This window comes from Paramacrobiotus metropolitanus, unplaced genomic scaffold (genome assembly GCF_019649055.1).
Source record: "Paramacrobiotus metropolitanus isolate TYO unplaced genomic scaffold, Prichtersi_v1.0 Parri_scaffold0000111, whole genome shotgun sequence".
In the NCBI taxonomy this organism is placed as follows: Eukaryota; Metazoa; Tardigrada; class Eutardigrada; order Parachela; family Macrobiotidae; genus Paramacrobiotus; species Paramacrobiotus metropolitanus.
This window is the reverse complement of record NW_026570331.1, coordinates 298,787-325,655: the sequence shown is the minus strand read 5'-3', so window position 1 is coordinate 325,655 and position 26,869 is coordinate 298,787. Positions and strand designations below refer to the sequence as shown.

Here is a 26,869-nt window from a genome sequence, read left to right as displayed (position 1 = left end):
GCTACGTTTTCAACCTGGAAGAGAAATCTGAACTGACAACACTCCGCCGCGCCTGATCGTCGATTGGGAAAACGAGCGACCGTTCGTCCGATGGGATACGGGCTGGGGTGGATTTCCCACGGGATCGCAAATGTGGTCGTAGGGAAGCAGTTCGCGACGACAGTTTCCGTCCTCCATCAACGCCACTGAACAGAAATCCAGCTCCGTGAACGATAAAATCAGCGTTTTCGCGGGATGCCATTTCCATTCGTCATGGCCGCATGCAGCGTGCCTAACAGGTACTGGACGATGCCGTCTGTGTCTTCTTCTCGCTGCTGATCCGCGAAGTCGAACTGGAGCCCGAGCTGCAGTTTGTCAAGATTCACAGTCGGAGATGCACTGTCTGCAACGCCTCCAGATCCTGCCGACGATATGGTAAGTCCCTGTTAGCAATGGCATTTCAAAAATTTTGATTTTAGAAGTACATAACTGAACTGTAACCTTTTGCTTCTGCTAACTATAGGCGGAGGCGTTCGAGCGTCACAAACAGTACCCCGATTTTACCGTCGGTTACTGGAGAAGCCGGAAGAGTCGGAATATGATTATGAGGCCATTGAGTGTCGGTGAAAGCGGTTTGGCGTTGGCTTTTTGAAGTGCGGAAGGAAGCCTTCCTCTCCCTGGAAACGGTGCGTGAATCGACCGCACTGCCGCCGCGTCTGTCATCTGTGGAAAGCTATCATCAAGTCGGCCGAAATACGCACAGATGTTGTTGTATCCCTAGATCAAAGCAGCTTGACAAGGAGTTGCAGTTACTTATCGCATATTTCCTTCGTCAAGGACGTCACGCCCGCCACCCGCACCATCTGCACGCTTTACCTGTACGGCCTTTTTTAAACAATTTACGCACGCACTCGCAAATAAGTCGCAATCGCCCACGCAGAGGATCACGTCCTGCACCCCTGAAACCAGCAAGTCAATAAAACAAAGTGGAATGCAAACACAAGACCTACATATCACACGACAACAATGGATTACGAATTATTTTGTTATGAATTTAAATCGTGCAAGGTTATTAAAGCAACTGCAAGGTCCTTACCGTAGGAATGGCGTGGTGAAGTCTGCCCATTCCCGAGAGGCACTCCATAGGCGGAGATTGCAGACTGCCACTTCTCGCGATACTGGTCGCCGAGGAAGGCAGCGCGGACATTCTGCAGGACAGCGGCCACGTGCGCCATTCGTCCGGCACGGTCCTGGTTCAACCAGCGCATCACCGCCTCCCAGACTTGGTCTTCAATGCACACCTCCACTGTGTCCTATGCGATCAGCGCCGTCAACTGCCACTAAGCGCATGCCGAATGTTATATGTTGAGACACAGTAGAGTGTAGTCATCATGAAGATTTTGGTTACTTTCAAATAGTTATAGTCGCTGAGTAAGGCTGAACTTCCAACAGCAGTTATCAAACAATACGAAAAGGAAGCCTGTTGAAATATGGAAAGTGTTCGAAATCCAAAGAAAGCGACTTAAAACAGTTTTAAATTTTATAGTACAGAACTTATTTTATTAAATCCGCATTTTACATATATACTTTCTCCATTTAAAATTATAAAATGCTAATTGCTGAAAAAACAAATTCTTTTATTTTTGAGACCTTTTAAATAATTGAAGCGGTACGTCAATGATTTCAAATACAGTACGTCAGTTACAGTACATCAATGACTCAGTAGAGAAACAAACCGTAGCTGCCGGCATTTAATAGTGGTTACTCAAACCAGGCGAGCCAAAGCGCAGTCTGTTCAAGGCAATGCACCTGAATTTCTTCCGACTTTTATTTTTTCTTGTGTTCGTTAAACGGTGATAAAACTAAGAACGTGCTAAAAAAGTATACAGCGAGGTGCACTAATAGGTGAAATAAGTTATATTCCGTAATTCTAATAATTCTCGAAGAAACCCAATATCGCTTCGCCGTCCACATAGGAATTCCGGCAAAAACATCACAACGTCATTAAAAGGGCTTGAAACATACGGCAAAAAACGGATCTGACAATTCAAAATGCAATCAAGACACAACCGGAAAATAAACCACACATGGTTAGCCGTTGGTCGGATCGTGCGTCAGCCGGGTTTCATTTTCATGACCACACAATCGAAGCCGTACTCGCTCTCCGGTATTTGACATTCGTGCAGCGTCCAGCTCTCCGTCTCATGATCGTACACTTCGATGCTGGAGTATCCATCCTCTACCCATCGGTCCCTTCCAATAACGTACAGCTTCCCATTCAGGTACGCGCATCCGGGGTTAACGCGCTCCCTGATCAGATCCGCTGCAATAACAAATCGCAAATACCAACAATACTGCGATATCTTGCGTATTTCGGTCACTTTTGAGTTGCGATTTCTGAATTGTACTCTGTGTACAGGAAAACACACAAAGGGAACTACACGATTTCCCAATGATCGCTTAACTTTCTGCATCTACGCTGGAGTTTTAAATTTCAGTTTGATTGTATAAAAAAATATGATGGATATCTATGCAATTTCTGAGTAAAACCAAATTTAAAAATTAAATTAATTTTTTTAATTTCGTAAGCAGAAGGATTTTACGATTATTGGGTTAATTTCTAAAAACACCGTTTTGTGGTGATATAAAAGTGCTTGGATTCCCAACTTCAGAATATAAAAACGTGAAGCGGCAAAAATATATGAGAAAAGTTGAAGAACATATCAGATTCTATCGCTCCACACGCTATAAAGATTAACAACGAAATAGAACCCACCTTTTCTCACCCACTGGCCGGTGGCGGGGTCGTAAGCATCCACGCGCACAAACCGTTTCGCATCCTCTTGACCTATACAATATACTACAGTTTTTCTACAGACCTATGCTTCGGCTGTGCATTCTCATACACAACCGCATACAACCACATTCTGATTCACTTGAATAAGCCAGAGTTAAAAATAATCGAATCGACTGTACGAAGTGAATACTGAAGGATGCCATGCCATGTTATCTTTAACTTCAACTCGCTTACCGATAACGAAAACCAACCCTTCTGCACCCACGCAGACATGTCTGCCGATGTCTGCGGTCGGCTTATCGCGCAGTCGAGTCCATTTATCTGTATCAGGGTCGTACGGAAAAACCCATCGGCCATACTCTTCATCGCCGCCTTCGTCGCCTTCCCCGCCCAACACAAACAGTCGACCGCAGGAAGCCACCATTTCAAAGCAGGTCAGGTAGACGGGCAGCGGGGCGACTGGTCTCCAGGAATTGCGTTTAGGGTCAAAGGCCTCCACGTTCCGTCTATCATCGTCACAGGCATTGCCACCGGAGACGTAGATGCGACCATCCAGCGCGGCAGCCGTCGTATTCCAGCGCGGCGTCGGGGTCCACCTCGCGCCACTTGTCACGGGAGACCCGTGTAGTGGCTGTCGCGTTGCACGATGTGCATACCATTATGGTGGAAAATCAGAAAGGAAGCGGCGTCCAGCAGCACCGTGCGGCAGTCATCGGCGTCAGCGGGCAGATCCTCCAAGCGCCACACGGTTGGGATTGATGGGCTGAAAGCGTACACGGCAGTTTTGTCGTTGTCGCCCAGGAAACCACCCACACAAAGGATCACATCCTGCGCACCTGGAATATAACAAACCAAATAAAACAACGGTCAATTTTTTGTTTGTCAAAAAACGTGCGTACAGCACTTCGGTAATTCTGTTAATTTTGTAAGAAACGCTGTCGCTATTTCTTATCGGCAACAGCCTTCACACAATTAGCCAATAACAGTGCTAACGAACACTCATTAACAAGGTACGAGTCAGTACGACGTAAGGGCAAACAGTATCTAGTACGAGTTCTTCATGACTCAGGTGAATACCAACACTTGGCAGCGCCACATATGTCTCCCACGTATTTTTACACCGAAGTCAAAACGCGGAAAGCAAGTCAGACAACTGCGTAGTCCTCACCATACGAATGCCGTTCTGCAGTGCCCTGCCCTTCCCCGAGAGGCAGTCCGTTGGCGGCCATCGCGGACTTCCAGTTCTCCCGATACTGATCGCTGAGGAAGGGAGCACGGACGTTGTGCAGGACGACGGGCATGTTCGCAAGTCGTCCGGGACGGTCGTGGTCCAACCAGCGCATCACCGTCTCCCACACCTGGTCCTCACTGAACACGTCCACTGCATCCGATGCGATCAGTGCAGCCAGCTGCAAACAAACTCACATGTCAAATGTACTAAGTAGACATAATTATAGTCGCTTATTAAGGCTGAACTTCGAACAACAGTTTTGAAATTATTCGAAAAACCGAGTCCAAATAAATTAAAACTCGAAACCGAAAAAAAACTTTATTTTCCCTTTAAAACAATCGTTTCGTAGTACAGTACTTATTTTACCAAATCAGCATTTCACATGATCTGTCCATCTAAAATAATAAAATGGTAATTATTACAAGAATTAGTTTTATTATTTCGAACCGTTTCAAATATTCGAAGCCCAATTTGGTTTTGGAATGCTGTAATTTCAAATTTCTAATCCTACCGCAACTTGTAATTGAATTTGTACACAGCGTACGAATTTTGCGATCACGCATTCACAATTATCAAAGAAAAGCAGACCGAGTACCTGTTGCGCGTCCAGCTCCAGAAATTCCTGGCTTTGCGCCAAGATCTGGAAGTGCAGCTGGATAAAGTGCAAAGCTGCGCTGGCCAGGCGGGGATTGCTGGGCTGCGAAGCCAGCGCGTGGACGTCCAGGCAGTTGGACTTGGACAGGTGCTGTTTCACGTATTTCCAGCACATTCGGGCCACCGGAGTCATCTGCAGGAACTGCGCCGCAATCAAGACTGGCACAACGGTGTCATCGCTCAAGCGCAGATTCATCGTATACGCATACGCCACCAACCTGCAAGGAATCAAGTCTAATCGTGAAGGAACACTAAATGTTATTGCAGTGTAACAGAAAGATATAACAAGACTGGTGCTCAAATTCACAAACCATGAAAGCAAAAAGCAGTCTCCACTCTCCGGCTCCGGGTAAAACACAGAACTATTCAATCACAACTTGCACTTCCAGGTTCCCCATTCATTCATACGCTCTGAAGTTCATCACAGCTGAATGGACACCGTGCCATGCTGTTACCAAATACGGAGACTTACTCCTGCAACGTGAGGTTGTCGATATTGGCCAGCCGGAAAACAGGTTCAGAGGATTCTTTCCAGTTGTGCGTGAAGGCAGCGCGAAAGTAAGGGCTGTGTATGCTGAGCACGCTGCGATGACAAGGAATCCCCTGCAAGGATTCATCACAGTAGTACGTTTGTTTAACTCACGCCAATTCTGCGCATGTGCATTTGCATTTACACGGATGCGCAAGTGTGTATGAGCATCTGCACACATGCGCACAAGTATACGCACCACCTGTGCATATGCATCTGCACGGATATGTGGATAAATGGAAATAATTTTGTAAATTTGATTTGTATACTAACCACAACACAGTATGCCGTGATTGAATGTACCATGTACCATGGTACATGGCCGAGGTACATGGTACAGGTACCGTTACCATGGTAACGCGTACCTGGTGCCAAGTACCGGTCGTGCTCACAACCATGCAGTTACCTTCTGGATTATGAAAACCTTATTAGTTCCAGCCTATCGTTTTCATTAAACGCTGTGGTAGATTTCGTACACAGCGCTATTTCTAACGCTTTTTAATGTACTGTTTGCCATACGGAGTACGTCCTTTCGATATCTGTTTTTCAAAATGGACCAGTTATCCCAACACGACCTAGATGATTGTGCACTTTTAGCAAGTTTGGACGATTGGGTGTGTGAAGACACATTGTCTTCAGCTGAATTATCGGACTGTAACACCTCACCGGCATTGGCGGACCGGATTGACGACACCAAAAATGTTACCAATCAAACAGGTGGACAGAAGCCGGTGCAGCAAGACCTTGAAACTCAAAACCAACCGTTCGACATCGATGATCACGTTACTATCGAGAGCAAAGGCGAAAAGTTTTCCAGAAAATACAAGCTCCATTTCAAGTGTTTTACCGTAAAAGTAAGTTTTTTGCAAACTTATTATTCTTATAAATATTATCATTATTGCTTATTATTATATTACCACTATAGCCACTACAGTTTTCAGATGCTAATAACAAAGACTTCGAAATGCTGTTTGAAAGTTATTTTCAATTTTAAAATTTCATAATTTTTTGGTTTGCTTTTATAACATAATTATTACGCAGCCTTGATTGTAACCAGGGACCTACAATCTTGAAGACAAAAGAACGACCACAAGGCTTTACGAAATGATTTGATTAATAATGTTGCAACTACAGTAGCCCGATTCCATTCATCACTTGAGGTACCGTTGTAGGTTTCCCAACTGGATCATGTCCCCTTTGTGGAAATTCCAGTAGTACTTACCTTTATTTTGGAACATATCCTTCAGTCAGTTTTACGTGATGTCGGGGACAAAGATTTAGTTCGCCTGCGGATTGATTCCCATTCGTTAGAGCGACCAATTTGGACGCCACCTATTCAACGCTCGCAACTGGATGTCAGACGATGGATGGACGAAGTTGAAAAGGTACTGCAGTCAAACGACAATTTTGTTCTTGACGACACTTTTGAAATATCTGTACAATACACGGAGTTGCCAAATGGGGGGTGTCGGCGGTTGGTTCCGCAATTGTTATATCGGAAATTGAAAAAGATGAAGTCTGTAGTGCAGATAAAGAACACCGATAATATCTGTATGGCTAGAGCATTAGTGTTTGGCAAAGCGTATGCTGACAAGGACAAGAAGCTGATTCGCCGACTTCATCGGGGCAAAAAAATGCTAACTAATGAAGCCAAAAAGCTCATAAAACGAGCGAAGCTGACAGAGAAATCCTTCGATCTCATGGATATCCTGTTGTTTGAAGCTGTGCTCCCAGAATATCAGATTATCGTGGTCAGTTTAGACCAAGGAAGCAGCATTGTTTACAATGGGAAGTTCAAGGAGCGTCATATAGTATTGTTGCTTTATGGTCACCATTACGATTTACTGTTGTCGCTACCGGCTTTCTTTAAAAGATCGTATTGGTGTTACCAGTGCGGCAAAGGTTATTCGGATCGTCGCACTCATCGGTGCAGCAATATTTGTCACCAATGCTTGCGAACGAATTGCGAGCGGGATACAACAAATCCTCTACACTGCACTGACTGTAATCGTATATTTTATGGGCAAGGATGTTTCGATCGCCACAAAACGGTTCCTAGAAAAAGTCGAGGGAAATCGTTGTGCAGCACAGTCAAAGTTTGTTTGGAATGCCAGTGTGTGGTGTCAATGCGGAACCGGAAAGGATCAAACAACCACCAGTGCGGAGAAATATACTGTAAGAATTGCAACATTCATGTATTACCGGAAAACCATCAGTGTTTCATGAAACCGCACACTGTTACCCCGGAAGAGCGTGAAAAGAATGAAAATGCTAAGTTTCTTTACTTTGATTTCGAGACCTACATCCAAGATGATGGCCAGTTGGTTCCGAATTTAGCCGTCGTGCAAGATGATACAGGAACTCAGTGGACTTTTCCTTCTACTGACGAACCATTAGAAAAATGCATAACGGACCCACTGTGCGAATTTTTGATTAGCGAACATCACAAAGGGCATTACATCATCGCGCACAATTTTAAAGCGTTTGATGGATATTTTATACTACAGTGGCTTTTAAAAAATGGTGTGACCCCTAAAGTTATCATGAACGGTGGAAAGATTTTGCAACTGGATGTCCCGGGTTACGATATTCACTTTCGTGACAGCATAAATTACAACCCACAAAGCCTTGCCAAATGGCCCGCGACATTCGGATTACCGGACATCAGCAAAGGAACTTTCCCTCATAAATTTAATCGTCGCGAAAATTGGGACCGTGTTGCGCCGTATCCCAGCATGGATGAATATGGGTTCCGAACAATGGACAAGAAAGCGCAAGCCTCTTTCAAAGAATGGTACGATGCCGATGTCAAAGCCAAAAGCGGTCTTTTTGATTTTCGTAAGGAATTTGTCGCCTACTGCGAAAATGACGTGACTGTCTTACGGACCTGTTGCCAACAGTTTCGCAAACTGTTCATGGAAATCAGCAACTGACTTTGTCCTTTCACCTCTGCTCTAACAATCGCTGGACTGTGCAACTTGTACTGGCGCTCCTTCATTCTGAAAGCAAATCAGATCGGTCTGGTTCCGCAACAACGGTTTGCCCGCAATCGCTTGCAATCGGTCAAGGCTATGAAATGGATTTCATGGATGGAAAACGAAGAAAATTGCGTTATTCAATCTGTGGTCTCCGGCACCGAACAGAAAATCGGTCCTTATTACGTGGATGGATACCAGGAGGACACTGGTCACATTTACGAGTTTTATGGATGTTGGTACCATGGCTGCCCTACATGTATGGACCCGGAGACAGTGCATCCGTTTCGAAACCTACCGATGCGTGACATCTACAAAGAGACGATGGACCGTGAACAGTACTTACGCTCATTGGGTCACCCAGTAACCACTGTTTGGGAACATGACTTTGACGCAGACCTTCGCATTGATTCCGAAATGCGCAAGTTCATTAACGATATAAAGATTACCGAACCGTTAAACCCTCGGAACGCTTTCTATGGTGGCCGGACAAATGCCGTGCGACTGTTGCATACGGTGGCTGCCGATGAAAAGATCAAGTATTTCGATGTCAACAGCGAATACCCGTTTGTCAACAAAAACCGCCGGTATCCGTTAGGGCATCCTATTATTTTAACCAAGAGCTTCCAAAACGTTCGGGAATATTTTGGTTTAGTCCACTGCACAGTGCTACCACCGGGAGATTTGTGGCTACCTATTTTACCTTACCGTTGCAACGGCAAGCTGACTTTCCCGTTATGTGCAACATGTGTCAAAGAACAGAACAGCAAGAAATGTGACCACACGGATTCGGAAAGGGAACTGACGGGAACGTGGTGCACACCAGAGATACATGCTGCTATGGATCGGGGATATACCGTCACGAAGATGTACGAAGTGTGGCATTACGAAACGTTTGATGATCACCTTTTCAAGGAATATATCGACCGCTTTTTAAAAATCAAGACGGAAGCCAGTGGATGGCCATCAGATGTTACCGCGGAAAATGAAAAACGAAAATACATTGCTGATTTTGAAGAACGGGAAGGGGTCAAGTTGGATTATGATAAGGTCAAAGAAAATCCCGGACTACGTGCTTTAGCCAAACTATGCCTCAACAGTTTTTGGGGCCGACTGGGAATGCAGGATAACAAACTGAATACCATGTACATTCATGACCCCAAAACATTTTATGAAATGTTATTTTCCGGCAAACACCATGTGCATTCGTGGGATCTTTTTGATGACAACGTCGTGCAGATCACATACACCAAAGAAGATGGATTTATCGAGCAGAATCCGAACACCAATGTTGTCCTGGCCGCGTAAGTTTTGTAAAAACTTTATTCAGCATGCAGAATTTAAGACTTTTTTTGCATTAGGTTCACCACATGTTGGGCACGACTGCATCTATACCAGTTTATGGATATGGCTCAAGAGCGCCTTTTGTATTTCGACACAGGTATTTAACTGTAACACAATGTTTTAACGGCAATTATTTTTATTTTATTTGCTCTGAAGATTCCATTTTCTTTGTGTCGAAACCGGGATGGCCTGACCCTCCTACTGGCCGATTTTTGGGCGATTTAACCGATGAACTAAAACCTGGACAACACATTACGCAATTCGTCAGCTTGGGCGCCAAGACCTATGCCTACACGACAAACGATGGACATTCGGTAGTCAAAATCAAAGGATTCACCATCAATAATCGGGTTAAAGAGAAAGTTAACATGGAGTCCATGATGAATATTCTGCACAAGTCTGGTTGTATTGATGTGCACTATGATGATGTTATTAAACGCATCAAGTCTCAGCTTATTCTATGCAATAGTGATGTAACTAAGCGTCTGCAAGTGACGTATGATAAGCGGCGCATTACGCAAGACTGGAATACTGTTCCATACGGATATACCGTTGAATAGATTTATTGAGTAGCAGGAAACTGCTGTATCATTCGACCAACAAAATTTACTGATATTTGTATGTCATGCATTTCTTTCAATCCCAAAAAATTGCACTTCCCCGATGGGAAGAGCACAGCCGTAAACCAAGGCAATTTTATACGCAAACCACTAAACAATTCAGGAGTATATTCCAACTTGTAATGTTGGCTGAATTTCTCAATATGTATACGCGCACCAAAATCATGAGTGACAACAATATTAACAATTCGAAATCCTGAAACGATACAACGGTACCCAATTGATTGAAGAATGCTGGTAAACTTGTCGACCAATTCTCTGGCAGCAGATTCCGAACGAGCTCCATTGACCGTGATTTTTCCATTGGAATATAGTTGGCAATGTGCTTTGTAGGGAGAGAGAATACGAAGGAGTAAGCCGGAAAATTTGCGGGGAATATACTGCGCCATCGGTACTTTCTTTTCAATCTCCTTCAGATTGAGGATAGTGTTTAAATCCGCAACGGCAACGACATTCATGATTTTTGGCATGGCAGTAGAACCACAAACCGAACCGAATAGCTTTGCGCAGTGTTGTTTGGGGCACATCTGTTAGACGGTGATAGACGGGGCAACCTAGTTCCTCAAGATTGACCACTTGGGGCACATAACGCTCCAGTAAACGGCACTTGTCCAAACCCTTAGCATAGAAAGTTAGCTTACTAGGACGGCCAATACGGTTAAACATGTCTTCCAAGGCAACCGTCACTTGATTGTGTCGATAATCACCAAAGGTGCTCCAGAGAAGCCCATGGGAATGCTTGGCCTGTTTCTGCAACTCGCGAGCGTGTTTACCGGCTGATCGTGGTAAGCTGAAGGTGTACTGCCCACTGTCATGTTTTTTTGGGCACGAGAAGGCCAGCTGTTTGATATATGGTACCTTTTCAATTATAAACCAATCAGCATCTAAAACACATGGCAGAGCCATGGTCAAGACTAGACTGAAATACACAACTCGTTTATCACTTGGCAACAGCGTTGGTTTATGGTACCTGGTGCCAGGTACTTTACCTGGCACCATGTACCACAGTTGACCTTCAAACATTTGTTTTACAACTTGCGTGCGCTCAACATACACTTCATTTGAGTTCAGTTCTGACAAAAATGGAACCATCTCTAAAACGCCGCCGTTCAGACTCGAAGCCTAAAATGCCACTAGTCAACAAGACTAAGTGCAGTGTCGAGAAGACTCATCCTCGTTTAGCCTTCACAGAGAACGGTCGTCCTGTGTATCGTCTGGGCAACGAGAAATTTGTGCATGTCGATTATCAGTGGGAAGAAACTCGAATTTTTATTGGTGAATGGAAGGAAGGACCGCCCGGGAAATGGAAGCAGACGTGGGCGAAAACGATAAGCCTTACCAAAAGAGGATTCATGCGCTTGGTATCGTTACTGCTGACGGGAAAAGCCGATCTGGATCATTCCAATGGAAATTTACCTCCTTTATTCTTACTGGACCGAGGGGTGTACTTCAGCTGGAGCCGTCCTAACGTGGCCAGCTTTCGCCGCTATCAGCGGTCTCAGGAAGGTGATTTGATGCCCACGAGAAACGGGATTTCATTGAACGAGAAGTGCTACGAAGCGTTGAAAGAACTCATACGGGATTTCACTCTCTTCAAACATATTGTCAGTGTGGACGAAATCGTTGAGGATGTGGATGCGGACAAAAAAGGTCTTTGTCATGAGAAGTTGTGCGACGCTATTATTGATGCTATGGTGAAACTAGTTCATGAAAGATGCCCTGATTTCCGGGACGTGTTAACGGATACGGAATGGAAAGATGCTGTGCAACGTCTGTTGGATGCTCGTTTTGTGCATGGCATTTTGTTTGGTTTTGAAGAACTGAGCTTTAAGCAAGCTTTAAGTTTGGATGTGGTGAAGTATTTGGATACACATGAAAATCAAATCCGTATGCAAGTAAACTGCTCTCTGAACCAAGTTTAACTTAGGATTTCTGTAATGCATTTTATGGTTGTCACTACAGTATAACACGGCATTTGTTCTATTTATTTCTTTGAACAGATCGTTTTTGCATGGTTCATTTCATTAATCGTTGACATATCTGACGGAGAAAAGATCCGTCAACTAGTGCTGTATTGATATCAAAAAAAGAATTTACATACTGACACACCATCTTGTCGTTGCTTGTTCGATTATCGGTAAATAAATGTACAATATTAGTGAAAGATTCGCCGCTAGCGCGTCTCAAAACAAAAAATAAGCAATATTGACCACACACGGTACTATATTCGGACTGAAACTGTTCGTCTTGACAGACAATAGTATTATTCTGAGCAAGCATAGAGAAGTGCTGAGAATACGTTTCCAACGCTTTACCATACGAATCAAACACTTCCAAGATTCCCGCTTGGGTTTGTAGCAAAGCAATCCAGTGTGCACCATTTTGGTCAGAGGGGTCCGTGTTAACTACACATGCTCCAGGGTACGGGGCTAAACATGGCGGAACTCGGTCACTGGCAAACACACCGCGGAACAGCTGGGTGGTAACAGGATTTCCCTGCAGACAGTGGTGAATTTGCTCCGTGTTCATGTTGAAAAATCCGCAATCAACTGGCGATGTTGATTAATTTCGATGATGCTGTCATAAATCAGCATGCACACCATCATGATTGTTGTCGTCAATGGTTTAGCAAAGGAAACTGATACACTCAGATTTCCTTGTTTTATCAAGGTCAAAGGTCCGCGGCCAGTATGTCCTGGTGTAAGGTCAAAACCAAATATGGTATATCCTTGATTATATTCGGTGCGGTTGAACGGTAGTCCGCCTTGCAAACTCGGTCGGTATCCCAGAGTATCGAGCAAACCATCGTAGCACTCCAAGGATAAGTTGTGTTCAAAATCACTTATATAGGGTTTGCTAGGGAAGCTCTGACCATCCACTTCCACACTAAGTTGTGTAATGTTGAAATGTTGAAAGTTAAACGGATTCTTTTTGATGGATCCGTGAAAATCTTCGCTATCGACAAATCCAACGAACACGACTTTGGGTATTTGCCCAATCTGTAGATTGCTGACCACGGTGCTTTGCGTCTTTTGCGGAATGTCCGACACGCGCATAACTATCCGCTCAACATGATATTTGACGGTTTTCTTTAACAATTCACCAGCAACAGCTGTCAGAAAATCCGGTGAGGGAATGTAGCGTCGGATAGACAACCGAGCATTGCGAATGAAGGGCTTAAACGTTTTCGTGGCATCTTTATCCCACACACGCAGGGCAAATTCAGGGCGGCTGACTACCAGACGGATGTTCACAGGAACCCCTGTGCACAGTGGTTTGCTTTGGTCAAACAAGTCCGAAAACAGTCTTCCAGAAAGTTGAACATATTGTCCGGTTTGAAATAAAGCCTTACGGCTCTTTTCTCCTTGATTAGACGTCTCATCGTTATGTTTGGCGGGCGTGTCCAAATAGAATGCAGCCGAAGTCAACTGGCTACTTTGAGCCTCTTTGCTATGCGATAGCAATGACTCAAAGTATGCTCGGTACGGATAGAACGTGGCGGCATCCGAGATCAGTCGATTGGCTACCGTTACATGACAGGATGAGAAGAGCGAGTGCAAGAAATTATTGACCGGTGCCACCCCATCATCCGCGGTTACCAATTCCCAGTCACCGGTAGTTTTACGCACTTTGATGCCCACTTCCAACTCCAATATCATATCTGCCAAACTGAGCAGACCAGCCGTACTAGGTGGTATAAAGAAATTAATGTCACCAGCGGATCCATTGTCGGTCAAAATAGTTGTAGGGTTCAGTTTCTCGTGTTCGGTACGCCAGCGGTCGGTCAATGTAGCCGGCAAGGCAAACAGCTGATTTTCCAGCTGCATGGCCGGTTCGGAATGTTCCATCATGAGCATTGCCATTGTTTAGAAAAAGTCCGGAATGCTGGTTGGCGGAATACGTTTAATGCGATGTACTTTACGTTTAACACGTTGTTTCTTCCGAACGCCTTCTCCTTCTTGCGAAACTAGGCGTTTACCAATCGCCGCTCCTGCTTCTTTAATAACCCCGGTTGCCGCATCTTGCAAGTGAGGGGTGGCGGCTTCCAAAGCAGCTTTAGCATGCGGCGCTGCTCTACGCAGTATCGGTTTGGCAAAGTTGGTAATTTTGGCAAATAAATTCTTCAAAATTTGTGGGAACCCGGATCCATTTTGTAGTGTGCCACGATAGCGAATGAGAGCACTTCCTCCCGTTTGGCTCACGAAAACGTTTTCGTAGCGTCGCGGGTCTGGGACATAGGCGACGAGGGGCATTTTCAGTATAAGCGTTGTGGTCGAAAATGTAATTTTACTAGTGATTTTCCCGTCTGAAATTTAGCGTCGTCACCCAGGTCGTTGGCAATAGTTAAATGAATAGTTTCGAAATGTTGGCGTAATACGGGAACATAGTGGGGAATGTCGAAACGTGCTTCCACAATTTGGTTGACCTCCCCTCTAATAGGTACAGCGCGCAAAAACTGCGCGGCAGTATCACCAATCAGGCTGTAGTCTGCAACATCACTGTACAGAAACAGGCTTTGGTTCCCCAGCATGGTGTTCACCGGTCGTTCCGACAAGAAGGTGGTCAGTTTAGGTGGAGGAGCTTTACTGAGGAATGACAAGTACTTGATGCTACTGGTTTTGGTAACAAACGGAAAGGGTCCCAGTGCATTGGAGTGAGTTTCTGCGGGTACATCTGGTTTAAATTCCGCTTGTTCAAACCCTAGTATTTTTTGCAAGGTAACGGATCCAGGGGGAAACGTAACTGACACTCGATCGTTGCCAATAAGCAGTTTCACTCGGTGGTTTGTTGAGGTTAAAAATTGCAAGTTGAAAGCTTTGTTATCCGGCAAAGCACTTTTATCCTGATGTACAGCGTCATCCACCATGTACGGTCCGATTGTAGGAGCTAAGTTGTTGACGGTTTGCAGTAAAAGCTCGGCATTCTTATAATTTCCGGGAGGAACCGTCAAAATTTCTTGGTGCACAACGTAATTGACGCTATCAATAAAGTCTTCTTCTTTTTTAACCCGAAATTCGCGGACAATATCCAGTTGAATTTTTTGCTCGGTAGGTAGAGTATAGAAAGAATTTAAATACTGCAGTTCCACCAGGGCCATTTCCCATTTGCCGTTCAAGGTAATGGGATGCTTCAGTTTGGTAGTCCAGTTGGAGGGCGTGTTGGCCGCTTCTGTGGCGACATCACTGGGTAAGGTTATGTAGAAAGGCGCTCCTTCAAACATGATAGTGGTTCCCAAGAATCGTGTTCGGGTCCGTAACCTAACCAACGGACTAATGCTTTCTTTCCGCGCCGCTTAACAATAAAATCAATTGCGTGTTCCTTATGCTGTGGATTCGAGACTGGTGACAGTTCATGCTCATAAAACTTTCCTTTAATAACTTCATCTTGGTAATCCTTCAAACGATAGACCGGAATACGATGCGGGATCACCTGATGGATGTAGAAGATTTCTTCTTTGAAACGGTAAGTATACCCTTTTTCCACCTTTGTTTTATGCACCGCAATCCGCACGGCATCACCGACTTTGTACCGTGGCTTCTTGACGTCTTTGTGCTTGTACAAAGCATTGTACACTGCCAACGAATTGTCTTGCCGTACATCACTGGGTCGCATACCATGCGCACGGTGTTTGGAATGGTTGTACGAGTACACCAGGTCTTGCATTTTGTCAATATAGCGCGTCGATAAGCGGGACCGAAACAATCGAAATATCCGCGTTTTGATGGTTCGAATAACGCGCTCCGCCATCGAACACTTGATGTCTTCGTTCTCGGAAGTGAAGAATTGAATTTGTTTGTCTTTCAAGTACTTGGCCACCGTTCTATTCAACATCTCAGTCCCTTTATCATATTGCAGTTTTTCCGGCTCTCCCAAATCATTGAACGCATTGGTTAGCGCTTCCTTGGTATCAGCACCCGTTCTGGTTTTCAGAGGTTGAATACTGAGTTTCTTGGAAAAACAATCAATAACAAACAGCAAATATTTGTATCCATCGTTTTCCTTCGAATACTTGGCTAGATCGGCCAGATCCGCTTGATACTGTTGGCGGAGTTTAGTTGTTATTATGCGGTTGCGCGGGAAGCGTTTGCGTGATTCTTTGTTGACAGTGTAGGCATCGATCTCCTGCAAGATCGCCTGTGCTTTCCGTTTGTCGGCTCTGGTCTTTAAACTTTTTCGGAACCTGTCGACGCCGCCAAGACTTCCGGGATCGCGAGGGTTCAGATATTTTTTCATCAGTTTCTCCATTATTGCAACAACTGGATACGCAATTGATCTTAAATATCCGACACAGTCGCAATACAGTAGGAAGAAAGCTGGACATTATGGTAAGGTTATCCACTGAATCCTATGTTGACCACTACCACTTTGAACAGTTCGGGAACGCAGTTTCCGACCGGTATCTTCGTTGGCACTTTCCGTTTTCCTTTTTCCAATGGATAATGGAAACAAGGGTACACGGCGTTGTTTACGGCTATTTGGATGATCGTCCGCGGTTTTACGCTTTCGTCCTTTTGCTGGCAGTGTTGGTGGAAACAAGGCGACACGACCATGTTTTATTGGACCATCTCGATCGTCTTCCAGATACCTTTTTGCCCTTTGGTTGGCAACGTCGATGGAAATAATTGTGGGCGCGGTTGCTTTGGCACTTGTTCTATTTCATCTTCGTCAGTTCTTTTGCGTTTGCGAAACTTTTCCAGCTCTTGTTGTACTCCTAATGGTGCCGGTTGCAACACGGTTTCATCGGAGAATTGCACAGGGTTTTCGTCAGGTAAGACTTTTTGTTTCAATGCTAAGAAACGCTCCAAAATGCTTGTTAGCAGGTCGGCTTTCTCATACTCGTTTATATCGGTTCGTCTTAAGGTTTTGGCAACAAGTTCGTCCAAAGAAACAACAGCTCTGGCTTCCGGAGGTTCTTTGTTAACTTGTATTTTCTCATGCAGGCGCTCTTCCATAATGCGTCTAGGAACAATATAGTACCCATCCATTTCCAATCAACGATGTTAGGACCCCAGCAATAACCGGTAAGATAGCCCCAATAAATCCTCCTTGTTGTAAGATTATTCGCTTTTGTTTGAGAGGATAGCGTCGCAGTGCAATGAGCTTTAATGCTTTGCGATGGCGTTTACATTTATCCATTTGGGATGGTGTCAATGCGACAGTATTTTTTACAATGTTGACGGCGATTTCTTCCAAAGCTTTCATCTGCGGTTTACTCATGTAACTCATCAGAACGCGTCGTTGTCGCGGTTTTAAATTCTGTAGGGTGATGATAAAGGGTGCTAACGATTTTACGCGTTCCGACATTTTGGCAGTTGTGACGAATTTCGATCCAAATAAATCCTCATGTGCTCGTTGGGAAAGATATGGGAGCGAATACGTAAGTATTCTGGGCACGTTGGTCGCAAGTCCAAAATTAAAGGTTGGTACGGTAGTGCAGTGACCTTACTATAAGCAGTAACCAGTTGCTTCAGTCCGGTCTGTCTGGCCAATAATGCTATTTGATTTACATCTCTCACGTTTTTGAAAAGGACTATATACTGTAGATTGAGGGTAATGTCCCGCATGACCTTGCCTTGCTTAAATAGATTTTGTAGAAGCACGATAACTGAAACATTTTTGTGATGGATTCCGCGTGTAAAAAGATTGGCACACCGCACGTCTTTGCAGAGATCAGTCGCCAAGTCGTCAATAACAACTAATGTAGGCACCTTTTCATCTAGTGACTCGGAACAGGCAAAGAATTCGTCCAATCCTTTAATAAATTCTATAAAAGGGTTTGCAGATAGTAGCTTTTCGAATCCACTTTGCCAAGCACCGTAACAATAGATAATTTTTGTTGGTGGTTTATCAATCATGCGGTTCCGTTGCTCAATTAATGAGAAAACAAACTCTGATTTACCCGACATGGTCGGTCCACAAACACACATCCCAAAGGGCGCACTGAGGCGCGGATATTCTTTAACAGTACTATACATTTTTGAAAATAATGTTTTCAGTATTGTTCTACGTGCTTAAATGGCGAATTCAGCAAATTAAGTAATCTGATGTTGAAATTAGAAGCTATCCACCGCTCCGCACATGGTTTCTCGATTGGTATTCCTTGCTTCAGCCAGCAGAAAAGGTGACACCTTTTCAGCGCTCTTCTGTTCATGTTCATGTCTGCACAAAAACAATAACGAGTCTATTTAAGCACTGCAAACACAACACAAGGTGCATAACATGGCTGGGCTACAGCATATGCTTCCGGACGCTGTTGGCGTCCAGAAGAAATGCGAAAAAGTTTTGTTAGTGATTCTGTACGTGTTATTTTTTATAGTATTCGCTGCTATAATCATTACGGAAGGAATAGGAAAAGTCCTACAAAGTGATTCCTGGAATCAGACATTACGTAATATGACGCTATAACTCACATCCTGCGTTCCGTCTCTTCGACAAAGGTGAGGCAATAAAGATAAACGAGATGCCCGATAAAGAATGTAACCCTAAGTCCTTTGTTCAGACCGCAGATCCCGGAATACCATGTGGAGGGTACCCGATGTCCGCAATAACGACCATTCCGTATTTCGGGAGTTCTTCGACACAAAAAAAGGGTGGATCTACGGTGCTTAAATACTTGCAAATAGTGGGAAGCACTGCTGGCCTTTGATAGCAATGGCACCCTGGGCGTTTTGGAATCCAAACTTTACAGAGCCTGGTTTTCACACATTAAAACGTTTTGTATCCAGAAACTGGAATTGTAGTGTTTGCAATTTCTTTTGTCACATGTACCGACGAAACATTGTTTGATATTGTGGTTTTTTATTTACAAAATGATGCCATGATAAACGGAGTTGTTTATGACGACATATATTAAGTAAAGCTGGTAAATCAAATGCAATAAAGCTTTAAATAATGCAATTAAATATCCACACAAACAGAACGAAATCTGACGCAAGATCGGAATTCAGGGTGAAACGAAAGTAAACCAAACAAACATTTACTTCTTTCCCCCTTACCCGTTATTCCGTTAGAGCTTGAAAGTAATTGGCTATCAATCCTGGTTAATCCATGGAATAGTACAACAATATCATATCAACACCCGGTAAACAAATCAGTAGCAGTTGCAATGGTTCAAAAAAGATTGGATAGTATACAATGGCCGAAAACAGTTTTCTTCCGTAACTTTCAGATAGAATGCACACATGTTTGTAATTACCAACTAGATTTTCATAGGCCAATGCATATCTGTTATTATGCGACTGGTACTTGGCACCAGGTACGCGTTACCATGGTAACGGTACCTGTACCATACCTGGGCCATGTACCATGGTACATGGTACATTCAATCACGACATACTGTGTTGTGGTCAGCATACAAATCAAATTTACAAAATTATTTCCATTTATCCACATATCTGTGCAGATGCACATGCACAGGTGTATCGTATACTTGTGCGCATGTGTGCAATTGCAAATGCACTTATACATATGCGCATGTGTGCAAATGCTCATACACACTTGCGCATCCGTGCAAATGCAAATGCACATGCGCAGAATTGGCGTGAGTTAAACAAACGTACTACTCATCACTGCCTTTCAAGACGACATCGCAAAAGGTACCCGTTGCCTGCAGATCACGCATTCCACGCAAGAACTCCGCCGCGTTAGCGGGGCAATCCTGAGGAAGCTGATGATCCGCAGCAGTGTTACTGCTTGGCTTCGGCATGATGTAAGAAATCAGGAGTGAAATTACGAAGTGGCTATTTTGCCGCAGTGTTTGCGGTAAAATAGCCTTTAGCTATTTTGCCGCATTATGGCCGGGAAAATAGCCATTCACTATTTTGCCGCACACTGCGTCACAATAGCCTTTATCTATTTTGCCGCAGTATGACCGGCGAAATAGCCTTCTACTATTTTGCCGCAGATTCCTGTTAATAGAAAGGAAATCGACGTATTGACGATGTAGTTGGACTTGAGGAAGGAATAATTAAAGGAAGGAAGGTTTTTTTGTGTTTAACGGACAAGTGCGAGGACTCACGATACTGCTTTATTAACAAATAAAGGGAGCAAATACCGCGTGATATGCTGGAAGAAAAAAGATGTCAGTCTGTCCTAAATCTAGAACGTGCACGCAAGTCAGTTCTTGAGCGTCTGTCTAGGCGTGAAAGCTTACTGGCGGCATGTCGTGGCCAGATGTATCAGCTGTGTGTGATACGCAGACTGGACTATCCAACGCGAGCGTATGAACGCTGAGTGGTAGTGCGAGATAGGGACGAGAGAGCAAGTACGGCTCAGTGTGCGCACGCGTTATATCCGCTTCAGCGGATAGTGCAGTGTAGGAGCACCCGTACGTATAAGAAAAGGCGAATACGGCATCTAAGTGAGTGCAAGCACGCCAAGTATGGGCGGAGCACCACGCGGAGGGCCGTACGCCTAATATGCCTCTGGGCGGGAATCCGAACTCCTGCGAGGGAAGCTCGGACTCGGTGCCGCACCAGAGTACCGCATGGGAATCCGGATAAGTTCTAAATCCCAAGGGTCTGGTCGGAGAAAATCATAATTGTATGATGCGACTTCTGTGGTCGACCCGTACAGTAATCCCGTTCAAAAGTGTTCGGTTAGAACCGTTTAATCTGCTACCGCAAACCTGGTTATGACTATCCGATACGAACCGGCTCGAAAGTCCGGTTGGAAATCTTGAGTTTCTACGATGGAAAGGGTCGGTTGACTAGTACCTTACGCTTCTATGGCCAGGGGTAGTATTTCCATTCGATGCATTCCGTTGTAAGCTGACCTGTGGTCGGTCGTAACGATATCCGACAAGTGGTCGGTCATAATGGTATCCGACCAGTGGTCGGCCATTCCATCCGTCGATGGTCGGCCAGAAGAACTTGCACTATTTCACTCAAGTGGTGCCAGGCAAGTTCGTTTTGGTCGAATTCGTCCATAAAGAGGCAGTTCTGCGTCTTCTTCGATGTTAATCGAGTAAGCCGACTTGTTGTCGGTCAGTTAACTTATCCGACCAGTGGTCGGTTATCTATGTTGTTTTTCGAAGATCGGCTATCAACTTCCGGTGGTCAACTAGAGTATGTTTCCGTCCGTCCAAAAGGTATAATCTTCCGTGGGGAAATTTATGTCCGACTTATGGTTGCGTTGTCGACTTGTTGTGTGCTTTTCCGACCTCCTTTCGGTCGTGTGATCCGAACGACTAGTGGTCTGTCATACGTTCTCCTTCATGGTCGACCGAGATGACTTACTCTATTACACCCATCTAGGGATGGTCAAGAATCATATGGTCGACTCCGTCCTGATATGTATTCTGGGTCGGATCCGAGCTCGTGTTGGCCGGTTAACCCGTTGCTCCAAGTGACTTGCCTCTGGACGTTCCGAATTCCGTACGGTTAATTTCAAGTCGGTGATGGCTTGTTGCCATGGCGTCTGTCGGCCAAGTGACTTGTACTACATCATGCAGTTGTACTCGCTTGTGGTAACAAAGGACTTCAATACAAGGATAAGCTTTTTGGTTGAAACCGGCGTACAGTTCTCGCACTTCGGCAGCGTTATGCCACGGGTCCCAACCTGAGTCAGACTGCCCGTTTCTCCGGTAAGCCCATGTGGGGCTGGTTGCCGGAAGAAATTTTACCTTCATGCACATGCCGCAATCAGAGAGAGTTGCGGAGAAAAACGTGCACAGGATCCGGATAGAATCCACACCAGTGTGAAACCATCGAAGCTCAAATGCCCTGATGCTTCAGCTCATTCAACTCGTGACTCGTCACAAGCCAATGAATTATATTATCAAGAAATTACAACAAAAAGTTAACGGTTTCTATACATTTTTGGCAATCAAGACTTTTTGAAACTGCTTAATCGCACACAATGTGCCGTTTTGACGAAGCCATTATTCTACAATCTTCAGCTTCTGTACTCGTAGTGCTCTTTAACATAGTTCAGTAAATAAAGCGGCTTTCCACATAACGCAGTAGAACTTCATTTAAATCATTAGATTTAAATGTTTACATTTCGTGCTATGCTTAAAAATACGAATACGTTTACTAGACTTATTTTAAAATTGCAGCAAACAAATAACTCTTGTTTTTATTACAGAATTGGCAAACTGAAGGTTGCATAATCACACAAAGAACGTACCATTAAAAGTCCAGTCAGAACATTTTAAACGGCAGCTCCATGGTGAGCACTGTGCAGGATGACGAATAACAAATCCATATAGGCTGTAAATATATCTGTTAAATTTATTTACAACAACATAGACTTAATTATAGATTAGTATTAAGCGCAATAACACCCGGAAGTCCGCGACAAAAGTAGTACGATCACGATTGTACCGAACAAAAATCGATGCAACAATGAGACACTGCCGTAGTACAGTGCCTTCGTGCGTGCTTATTCCAGAGCACTCAAAAAAGCCACACACTGCCAAAAAACGCTTTGTTATGGGTTTCTGATATCACAGTAGGCTAAAATATACTGTAAACAATTTTCAACAAATTTTTAAAAGTTATCCATGACTTTCTGAGGAAAATATGCACTGGTGGTTCCAGTGGAACTTCTGTGTGTTTTATCGGAAAGTTTATCGTGCTTGTTACAAAGTATTAGATGCCTGAACGGAGCTGCATCCATTCGGGAATCCTGCTTAGCCAGTAAACACAACTACAATATTCCAGGTTATCTTGCAGTCTATTCATGTTCAATGCACTCTCGACTGCTTTCTACCATTTACAGTACGCGGTAACCTTACTCAATTTAAAGCAGCGTCGAAATTGATTTGTTTAAAGTCTCATCTCAGATGGTAAAGGAATAACTGTAATAGGAATAGAATTAAAGAAAGGTATGCAGCGACATCGATAACGGATATATTGTTGTTTACTGGGCGGCTTGATCGCGTAATGTGTCATCCGCCAAGGTTTTCTTACCCTACGACAGAATGCTCTCACATCGTATCATAATATTATCATTTGCGCTCACTTCACACTCTGCTGTATGTAGAGGTACGCTGACGTCCAGGCTTCATTTTTCGCCGTTTCCGCTCACCTCCATTCTGCAACCATTCTTGCTCTACTCTAGAACCACACTCAAATCGGTTGCTATTTTAAATTATCATGGAGAGTACAGTTTTTTATTCCAAACCAATACAACAGCTGACTCACCCCAGCAGTGAAAACGACGGAAGCTGTGAGAGGTTTCTATTACCGGAAAATGTTCTCTCCGCTCTGCCTTCCACACCATGGTGTTTTTGTGATCCAATATATTTCATTTAAAAAATTTACTTCAAAAATAAAAACCATTTCGATCTTAATTAATAGCCGGGTGCTGCAAAACAATTCCTGAAAATTTCCAAGCAGTAATTGATATTAAAACGCCTCGTAAGCGCAACGAAAAATCGTAGTACAGTGACGCAAATTCGTCATCATCAAGGTTGCTGCGGCAACTGAATCACAAAAAGAAGATGGTGCTTGTATCATGCGAGAACACTGCAAATGTTTTATACAGCCATAATTTTTATAAAAAATAGTATTGTATTTATCAAGATTGGCCCGGCCCCGCATGCGTACCGCGCCCACACGTTCACGCTACTCAATTACTGAACATACAATACATCAGGCAAAAGTGACTTTTCAATCAGAAACAAACATTTATACTTAAACACTTAGATGCCTTTGGACTTTGGGTACAGTGCAGCGTTCAGATTTTCCCATCAGAAAAAATTTACAATAACCGTTTTTCAATCTACGTACAGGGTACGGGTGCATCACGCCGCAGCTGGAGCCGCACAGAAGCAGTCGTGACCTTTCACCGCTGGACTTGACGCCAGTTTGTGCACTTATGCGTTTCTGTGTCGTGCTTATTGCAGCGGTCATCGTTCTCCCTTAGCACAATCCGCACAAATCCATATACAGTATAGCGCACCGTGTTTCCCACTCGGATCCATAGTGAAAGATTGGCTTCATAATGCTGATGATTCATGCTTGGATTTCATGCTACAAGACAGCGAAAAATGCCGAAACAGGGATCTTCTTAGCCAGTCAAAGAGCCGATCGCTGCAGCGGTGTACGCAATGTCGCAATGGCACCGCACTAGTAAAAGACAGCAATTATACACTTCTCTAAAAATTCTCAGTTACCTGTTCTCCTTCTGCAGAGTCTGTAGCACTAGTTTAGCACACTAAAATAGCACTCTAAAATTTCAAGTTGAATGCTTTCGAACTTATTTCTGCAGTTGGCTTTTCATTTTCTTTTTCTTTATTTTATTTCCACTCTTCACAAGTTAATGAATCACAGTATCAAAAAATTAAGGAAAAAAGTTTAAAGGTTACCAAGACTTTTGGAGACTGCTCGATCGACTTGTCCCGCTCTAACGATGCCATTATTCTACGATCTTCGGCTTCTGTACTGCGTTTTGACATGGTTAAGTAAAGAAGGCGGCTTCATGGTACATTGTATGTAGGCGGCTTTGCACACAAGGCAGTAGAAGAACTTCATTCAAATCATTAATTTTAAAATTAATATTTACATTTCTTGCTATACTTCTACTTCGAAATACGAATACTTTTAACAGACTTCTTATAAAATTATAGCAAACAAGCATACTCTGATTTTTATTACAGAATTAGCGAACTGAAGGTTTATGATCACACAAAGTAGCCTTAAAAGCCCAGCCAGAACCTTTTAAACAGCATTTCCATGGCGAGCACTGTGTAGGATGACGAATCACAAATTCATAATGGCTGCACATAAATATATCTTATTTTAATCTATTTATATTTTGATTTATGTATTTTTTTTTCAGCAGCATTCGTTATTATAGATCAGGACCAAGCTCAACAACACCCTCGACAAAAATAATACAACCGAGATTGTACCAAACATACAAAAGTCTTATGCAATACTGAGGCACTGTCTCAGTACAGTGCCTTCGAATGCAGCTTGTCCCAAACACTCAAAGGTGACACGCACTGCCAACATTTTTCTCCGTTTTGCCTCACCTTTCTTCGACATCCCTTCGTGCCTTTAGAACACCACTCCAATCGGTTATTATTTTTAAATTGTCATGGAGAGAACAGGTTTCTGTTCCAAACCAATACAACAGCTGACTCCCTCCACCGGGCGACAGTGATAGGAAGCTGATGATTGGCGGTTCTGAACGAAAAACAGTGGGCCACTTAAAGCATCGCCAATTTTTTCCGATTGTCGTCGTCAGTTCAGACTTTTTTCATGACTGACGTTGATAGAGAGTCATCAAGACTATGAACTTTGGTACCCTAAGGACAATAAACCGCATTTAAGTTGCTTTTTGCTGCATACAAAAACTGTTCAAATCTTTAGGCTAGTTTACATATCAGCAAGTTCCGTGGAACTTCTGATTTGTGTTGTAATTGAGGAAACCGCTTGCCGCATTCTAATAACTTAAGAATGAACCTCTGTTTTCTTTTTAGCGTTTCTTGATTAGTCGTGACATGCGAATGTATTAGTGCTGTCCAGTTTTATTTGCATTTATTATCAACTGCACTTACAATTAAGCTAAAGCAGTCGTCCTAAGTTTCCCAGTTGCACTGTTTTCCGTCATTGTTCGACTTTTTGATAGGTGCATTTGCAACCACTGGGTAGCTGACAGAGACTTACACACTACTTAATCAGCAGTGTAATCAGAGTCGACAATTGTTTCCACTAGCCAGAATGGGGAGCAAGTAAAACAGCGGAATGTTCCATGTGTAATAAAAAAACAGGCAGATATTCTGGCAAATAATTACTAACAGTGGCAACGTCCAGTCGTAGCCGCTGATTGATTTTGAGCAGCACTCACAGATTATGCATCCCGTTGTGTCATGCAGCATGTGTTTTGAGCATACCCACCACATTGCCCAACTGTCAGGGTGGCCGCAAAAATAAAACAATCTGCCACAAAATAATGTCCTATATTTATCTGCAACAGCCGCAGGTCAGTAACTATTTTAAATTTTTTATTTATGTATTTCTCAAACAGTTTTCCAAAAATGTATGAACGAAAGTTGTATTGAAACAGCTGAGCACGTATTTACCGACGCGATAAGCCACATATTGATGATGCCCAGCCGAAATGACACTGCAAAACGATTTATTGCACTCGTGCAGGGACATTCGCTTGCTTTACGAGTGAATAACGGAATACCAAATTTTCCCGTTGTTTTAATATCGAACACTAAATAATCGACGGCAAATTACGAAATATAAACATTACGAGATTAAAATAATGTTCTTTATTACCGTATTATTTTTTAAATTATTATTGATTGGTTTACTATTAATAATTATAATTATGCTCCGCACTCTGCCTTTTACCATCTTTAGCTCCAAATTCCCATAACATACCGTACCACCTTTATACCACTTTTAGTTTCTAGTACCACTTTCTCTAACACCAGTTGTGATTGCGCATGCCGCAAGTTCATTTGCTATTTTTTAAAATGTATGCTTCATTCTTTCTAGAGCAAAATGCTTCGAATAAATGCTTTGAATTTCGAACGTTCAAACATTTTTATCGGCACTGTGAATTTCCAGCGCTCCACAGTATGGTTGTACTATGCAGTATTATCACGCTACTTAAGTCTTAACAATACTGAAATAATATTAATGTGAAGTAATGAATAAAATAATACTAAACTGTAACCATGAATATGTACTATCTATAATAATATAAATACTTGAGTAAGGATGGATCTGTACAGATAGTTTCCGTAAATCTGTAGTTGCAGATCGCTGAAAG

At 43.5% G+C, this 26,869-nt stretch overlaps 3 protein-coding genes across 3 annotated transcripts; 1 reads left to right on the top strand and 2 right to left on the bottom strand.

Moving 5' to 3' along the window:
- Positions 1-218: 218 nt before the first annotated feature.
- On the bottom strand, positions 219-6,023 carry LOC129597925 (kelch-like protein 3). The gene is made up of 11 exons (XM_055495631.1): positions 5,871-6,023; positions 5,134-5,264; positions 4,603-4,879; positions 3,945-4,185; positions 3,476-3,612; positions 3,011-3,407; positions 2,756-2,827; positions 2,118-2,302; positions 1,076-1,292; positions 891-938; positions 219-400 (listed from the first exon to the last, which is right to left on the bottom strand). Exons 1-11 carry the CDS (start codon positions 6,021-6,023, stop codon positions 219-221), a joined length of 2,040 nt encoding a protein of 679 aa, XP_055351606.1.
- A 2,106-nt stretch (positions 6,024-8,129) lies between these two features.
- Positions 8,130-15,422, top strand: LOC129597903 (uncharacterized). Its single transcript, XM_055495603.1, has 3 exons — positions 8,130-9,469; positions 9,527-9,606; positions 9,666-15,422. Exons 1-3 carry the CDS (start codon positions 8,262-8,264, stop codon positions 10,067-10,069), a joined length of 1,692 nt encoding a protein of 563 aa, XP_055351578.1. The 5' UTR covers positions 8,130-8,261; the 3' UTR covers positions 10,070-15,422.
- On the bottom strand, positions 12,655-13,992 carry LOC129597923 (uncharacterized protein F54H12.2-like). The gene has a single exon (XM_055495630.1). The coding sequence runs from the start codon at positions 13,990-13,992 to the stop codon at positions 12,655-12,657; it is 1,338 nt and encodes a 445-aa protein (XP_055351605.1).
- Positions 15,423-26,869: the final 11,447 nt, after the last annotated feature.